The following is a 7,031-nucleotide window of genomic DNA, read 5'->3' on the forward strand; positions in this document are numbered from 1 at the left end:
ATGAATCACTATCTGAGGAAAATTAACAAGAGACCGGATTTCATGGCTTAACTGTGATCATTTGACAACTATTTTACACTGTCGTCGCTGCTCTGGTTTAACTCTCCATGCTGTAGTCTTCTATAGTGTTTGTTCCCAGCGCCAGCTCTACCAACCGTATACAAGATGTTACGTGTAAAAGTAACTACCATCGCGTTACCTGCAATGCTACATGTAGCTGTCTTACATATTTACTTCTACATAATGCTAGTTTATCTACTATGGCGTCACATTATCTACAGTACTGGCTACCATGCATGGCATTTACGCGTGCCTGTCGCTACGTATCATTTGAAAGGAAATCAGTAAGATCCATCCCAACATTTGGTTCAACGTTAATTACTATTAAAAGTACCATTTCCACAGAATACGTGCATGTAGTATATACTTAATATCTTTATTTTTCACTTTCTCAGCCAGGATCAAAACTTTGTGTTCCAATACGAAAATTTTGTAACCCAGTGCATGCTTTATAGTTGTTATAGTGTTATAGTCGACTTTCATGTGAATTCCATCGGCAAACTGAGAGTTTTTGTGCTTGTCCCAAGAGAACACGGTATGGTTCTTCTTTCAGCAGTTAGACTAAGTGTTCCCTGCATGATTGTGTCTTTTTAATACATTTTCAGACTGCAGTAAAAGGCTGCCTATCGAGATGATCCACAGATTTTTCGGTGAACTTCTTCTTGCCTTTCTAGCGAAGGAGATTTGTAGCACCTCCATGTTGGTCGACGCAAAGACCCGGCTGAATGCATCAACCAATGGGGAAAGAGTTTACAATGTCTCGCCCACTGAAACGGAAGAGGACATGGAAGAAGAGAGTGAAGAGCTCCCATTGACCAGCAAAGTGGTCTACGGAGTAGTTATCCCTGCGATGGCTGTGGTCTGTATCATTGGAAACATTCTTACGATATTGTCCTTTGTCCAAGATCGAAAACTACAGACAGTCCACAACACATATCTGATGAGCTTGGCCGTATCGGATCTCTTGATTGGCTGTATAAGCATGCCGTTTTACGCCGTCTACACTCTAATGGACGACACTTGGCCGTTTGGAGTTGAATTTTGCAAGATTTTCATGTGTATAGATTTTCTGGCTTGTCTGGATTCCGTGTTCACCATAATGTTGGTGAGCTATGATCGTTGTATGCTGCTCTTACAAGGAGCATCCTATTCAATCAAACAGACATCAAGAGCTGCGAAAATCCGGATTATGATTTCCTGGTTCATCGCCTTCCTCATGTACGTACCGGCCATTGTGTTTTGGGATGTGGTCCGAGGATACAGTGTCGTGGAAGAAGAGGATTGTGACGTGGAATTCTACGACGACTTTATATTTATCATGGCCACTTCGGTCGTTGAGTTTCTCATACCGCTTGCCACTATCACGTCTCTGAACATTTTCCTTTATACTCTCATACTGAAGCGTGCTCGGGAAGCCCCTGGGAACAAAATGGCGGACAAACTAGGTAAACTTGATGGGGACAAAGACAAACGTAACATGATAAAACGGGAGAGGAAGGCGGCTCGTTCTTTGGCTATCCTGGTCAGTGTGTTTACTGTGTGCTGGATGCCATACACCGTCTGCACAGTTATCGTAGCTTTCTGTGACGGCTGTGTCCCGGCTGACCTCTACGAGGCCTTCAACTGGCTGCTATGGGGTAACTCTACCCTGAACCCATTTCTGTACGCCTTCACCAGCAATCAGTTCCAAATAAACTTTATCCGTCTACTTGGTTTGAAGAAACTTTGCTTTTCCAGCAAGAGGGTTGCCCCCAAAGAAATGAAATCGGACTCTCTACCGGACTGAATCAGACAGTGTAATTTTGAATATGTGATAGCACTATAATGCTTTTCGATATCGAATATGTTTTTAACATGTACGTTTGTCATCGTGAGTGATGACACCTTTTATGTAGGCCTATAGGATCTGTATGAATCCCGTGCCCTAGTCACGTGGTCCGCATGATGCAGATTTTGTACAAATTCAAGCTGATCCTGGAATGGCCTGGCCGTGCCCTTCGCCTGCTGCATTTGGAAGCCTTTCATCACGCAAACAACCTTCAAAAAATGGCTGGTTTGGTTGTGTCATTCATACAGCTTCCCGGAAGCCTCTCATCGTACACACTGGCAGGAACAACATTTAGTAAAACGAGTATGCTTAATAAAGTTCAATGATAATATAATGAAATATGCATGGTCACATCTGACGTCGCATTCTGAACAAACTCTGTAAGCTGAGGGCTGGGTTATCAGGGTTACACTGAGAAGTGAAGAAAACATGAATCTGGATTGACTATCACAAGTTGCATCTGGGGCCACATTTGGTAATTTCCCGTTACAAAAACTTTAAGCAGTATTGGTGAAAATCTTTTACCTCAGTACAATGATATGAGAAGTTGCGATTTAGAGTGAAACCATGCTCGAGATACAAAAAGTCCAGGAATTATTTCCAAAACATCAGATTTAACACAACATACACACTGGGAAAATAATGAAACAAAATGTAAAAGAATAATAAATAATAACTCTACCATGACAAATATGACCAAACACATTAGTTTTGAAAGACAATTGAAGTGGGCGTTCATATTCTCTATCGACATGAAATCCGAATGAGTCTCATATACAAGTCTCATATACAAGGTCATCGAGGAATACAACTGACGATGCACCAGTTTCCAGTGTCACACTGATCCATTGAACAGGCATCCATGAGACCTGGTCCCTTTGCATTGTTTTAATGTTTTTATATGTTAAATGAGATGAGAACACAGGATTTTTAGCAATTCTGGACCAGTGACGTCTAAAATATAGAAATTAACTTCACTGTACTTTATATTTTTTTACCTAATTCTGCTTAAGTCTTGGGGCGCGTAATCTGCTACTATTTCGGCATTTATACCGATTACGTGTGACCCTTTGCCAGCTATCACGTTGTCGTCGCTGATCTTGTTTTACTCTCTGTATTGTAGTTTTTTATATCCCTATATCGCCCATACAGGATCAGGTTCAAATGGGGTGCTTTTTCCAGCGCCGTCACGTGCTAATGAATATTCTTACCATTGGATCATCTGCAAGCCTGACCACGTGGCCATGGATAAGTGAAATGTTTTTGATAACGGCGTAAACATCAACCGAGTAAATAAATAGATAATATTGTTACAACTGTAACTTCTAAACACTTAGCTCAGCTCAAGGACGAGAGAGACCAAAAACTGATTGGTACAGTTTACCCTCCTTTCGAGTAGACGCATTTTTTGGCTAAACTCACAGGCAATTTGTATATACTTTATAGTGCTGCTGCTATCAAATTATGTGCTGAAAGATCTGATACTATGTATCATTGATTGAACTGAAGTTAGTGAACCTTCGAGCATATACATGAGCAGCTGGAGTGAAACCCTAACTGGGGGAAATTGCAAAGAGATCATATTTCCCCGGGAACGTGCGACCATAACCATCATGCTGTCGTCACAACTGTCGTTTTACTCTGTCGGCTGTACGTCGATTATATTACGCCATTTGTCATGTTACTGTGATTTCTGTAAGATATCAATGACGCCATTAAATAGAACTTTTAATATTAAAAGTCTCAAGCGGATATTCTGTCCAACGATATTTGCTGGGTGCGAACGAGTGTATTGCGAATCGAATGAAGATTCATGGACGACGAGGTCAGTCGTGGGGAAAAAGGTTAGTCGTGGGGGAAAAGGTCAGTCGTGGGGAAAAGAACATTATTTCGGCTTGAATAATGCCTTATGTTTATTCCGTGATGTTTATCAAATCGCAGTTTCCTTACAAATACAGGCAAATAACAAGATCAATTGTGTGTGATTTACTATGGGCATCATTTGAAAGGGTGATAAATAACATGTGGATATGAAATAAGATGAAGATAAAGCGGTTGTATACCATGCGATCATTAAGTATAACATCAGCAAATTGGATCAGAATTATAGATTGTTCGAGAATAAAACAGGCTGTATTGTTGTCGGTTGTGAATGTATCTTGTTGGTTATGTATTGTACGAACACACTGGTATTGTTTGATTCATGAGGGTGACTGAATATTTTTAATGCGTGGAAAACTATAACAAAGTAATCTAAAGTTAAATAAACAAAATCGTTTGAAAATCTGTCATTTCTGACAGATAAGCGTTAAGGTAGGACCACCCTTCACCACGTTCAAATATTGTCATATCTTCCAATTATGAATACTTTAAGTATAGATCAAGCCACAACATTAAGACCCATTCACTATCACGGATAGTTCATCTGCATTCAGAACATCTCTTTGTTCAAAGAACAAACAATTATTTTGACTGCAAAAATGCTGCAAATGGCGTGCTGTCCAATTTTAAGTTCAGACTAAACAGAGGCAAAGAAAGTAAAACCAGGGGAAATTGCGTAGTTACAAAACAAGGATAAACGGCAGTAAATTTATAAACATGTACAATTTCTCATTTGTTTTTGGTGAAGCGCTAAATCTCACATAAAAGTTGAGATGTGACGGCAACTTGTACGCCTAAACGTCGAAAAACGTTAGTGCGGTGTGAATCTAGGTGCCAAGTCCGACATTCATATACCATTGGTAAGCCATGAAGGAACCTTCAAAGCTGGTAATCGCAAGACCCATTTCCAAAACAGTTCTCAAAGGAATATGTAACAACAATATATAATATAACAGTAAATAAAGCTTGTAACCTGTAAGAGAGATGCATCAGCTTTCAATAATGCATAGAAAACAACCGTTATTTTAATAACGATTCCTAATTTTCAGGTTGGACACAAATATAGGTGTACTTGACGCCTTCTGATCGCAACTGTTAAGAAAAGCACCGTGTTGATGTAATAAACATGGATGCTTATCTAACCCCTTGTCAAGGGTTAAGCGGAATTTAGATACAACTATGGTGTAGATCGCCATAGGTCCTGCACGTTTTATCCATAGCTGTCAACAAGGGCGTTAAGGGAAAGCTGACTTTGCTGGACAGAAATTACCGCGCTGCGTGAGGTCCCCGACATAAAGCCGTAGTCGAAGCGACAAGAGCTCGATTCGAACATGCGAGCCCATTGGTCAACAAGCGCAGCAAACCAACGAGGACCGTTATTTTCCCTACAACGTTCTTATAACAGTATGCATTTATAACGAAGATATGATATTGAATGAAAGCGTTTCATGCGTAATTTACATTTTCCCTCTCTTTTCCAAAGTCTATCTGATTTTAGAGCAATATAGCTGCTCTTCCACTCAAGTTCTCGCCCCACAGTGTTGAATTGCGAATTAAAAATGTGTTTCAAGAGGGCTAGTCTATTAGCTCTAAGTAATCTAATGTAGGTCTAACAGATGAATTGTGAATCTCAGAAAATAATCTTTTGCCACAGTGGCATACCAGAAAGTATTGAGAATTATATATGTTTATTTTATGTACATGACTGGCTCATGATATGAAATTAAGTCATCATATTATCAGCCTTATTAATCGCGGAGGTTTAATCTGATACACAAATGCCGAGAGGTATAAATCTATGCGTCGAAACAGACATTCGTACACCAGCTGTCAACCAGTATAGACGTTCCAGATCAATAATGGCACAGCCAATTTCCAAAACGACGTTAAACCACCAAGTTAAGTGCGAAATTATACCGGAATCATGCAAAGAGAAGCAGTCAACAGTTTTCGCTGATGTTGAAAAGTTGTAAGTTGTTGATAATAAAATGTTGGTGGACTCGAATTGCACATAAATGTTATTAATGGGAAATTCAAGCAACTCGATGAACAACAAAATATCCCATGACTGGTAACCCTTGTATGTAGTGGAACTGAAGAAGGCTTTGCTGCCTTTAACACATAAATCACACAGCTAGGAACGAAAAGCAGAAAATGTCATACCGAATGTACTAGCCGTGTGCACATAAATTCTGGAAATCCTCTGTCCACGTGAACGAGACCTTTTAAATGTAGAAGTGTTGCGACGTCAAGGTTCTCGTAGGTCTGTGCATCGTATAGCATGAAATGGCAATACTGACTATGATGCCATGAAACCACAGAGCTACGAATTGATGCCCTATCAGTATATCGACGCACGAAGATTCCACCTGAAATGAGGCTATGAAGTGACCAGATATTTGCACGATGTGACATGAATGAAAACAATCTACTCCGATTTCATTAAGAATTGCTATGACAACATGAGCCTGCTTTTCATGATCTGAAACATGGGAATAAATACAGGCTGGATCTGAATTGATCGCTTATCTTCGCATCATATATGATTGGCAAAGGCTATTAGGTGGTGCCTAAAAGAAAATGTCACCCATTTATGCTCAAATTTTAGGTCATGAAGACGTGTGGGAAAACCATTGCAGAATACTGCGATGAGAAACTTTCCAGCTCAATCATCCCAGAGAATTGGGAAGCAGTGGCTGAAACCTTTACAACTCAGTGGAGCTTCCATAGCACTCTGGGGGACCTTGACTTGTCCTATACGGGTAGATCATTATATAACAACCATAAAGGGTTTCATTATTTTGTAGGTCTACCGCTGGCTTTAATGGGGGCTACGTATGTTGGTGCCAATGACAGTTACACCATACAGACTTAGAAAGCTTTAGAAGCAGGCACTTCTCGCCTCGTTGATCCACAAACACTTCCAAATGATGACTGCGAAATACCATTTACAATTGTTCTTTGGCAATGGAACCATAAAAATCACCCCAGCCCACTACCCCAACCCGCAATCCCCGACTGCAGACAAAACAAGACAATCTTTAACAACAGATCGTCATGGGAACGCTGAGTGCTAGAAAATGTTATTTAATGTGATGACAACGCTGCATTTTTAGTAATTCTGCACCATGCAGTGACGTCTAAAATATCGGAATTAACACCAAGGCATACTTTTTATCGAATTCTGCTTAAACCATAGTCCTGAGGGTGGGGTAGGGTGTAACTTGCTACAGTTTATGAATTTAGATAAGCAGTTATAATA

At 40.1% G+C, this 7,031-nt stretch overlaps 1 protein-coding gene across 1 annotated transcript; it reads left to right on the plus strand.

Annotated features, from left to right (window-relative positions):
• The first annotated feature begins 691 nt into the window (after positions 1-691).
• Positions 692-1,846, plus strand: LOC135473610 (histamine H3 receptor-like). Its single transcript, XM_064753469.1, has one exon. The coding sequence runs from the start codon at positions 692-694 to the stop codon at positions 1,844-1,846; it is 1,155 nt and encodes a 384-aa protein (XP_064609539.1).
• The last annotated feature ends 5,185 nt before the right edge of the window (positions 1,847-7,031 follow it).

Source organism: Liolophura sinensis, chromosome 8, assembly GCF_032854445.1.
Source record: "Liolophura sinensis isolate JHLJ2023 chromosome 8, CUHK_Ljap_v2, whole genome shotgun sequence".
In the NCBI taxonomy this organism is placed as follows: domain Eukaryota; kingdom Metazoa; phylum Mollusca; class Polyplacophora; order Chitonida; family Chitonidae; genus Liolophura; species Liolophura sinensis.

Excerpts from the sequence above, each read along its gene's own strand:
- LOC135473610 (XM_064753469.1), top strand. The coding sequence starts at position 692 with ATGATCCACAGATTTTTCGGTGAACTTCTTCTTGCCTTTCTAGCGAAG.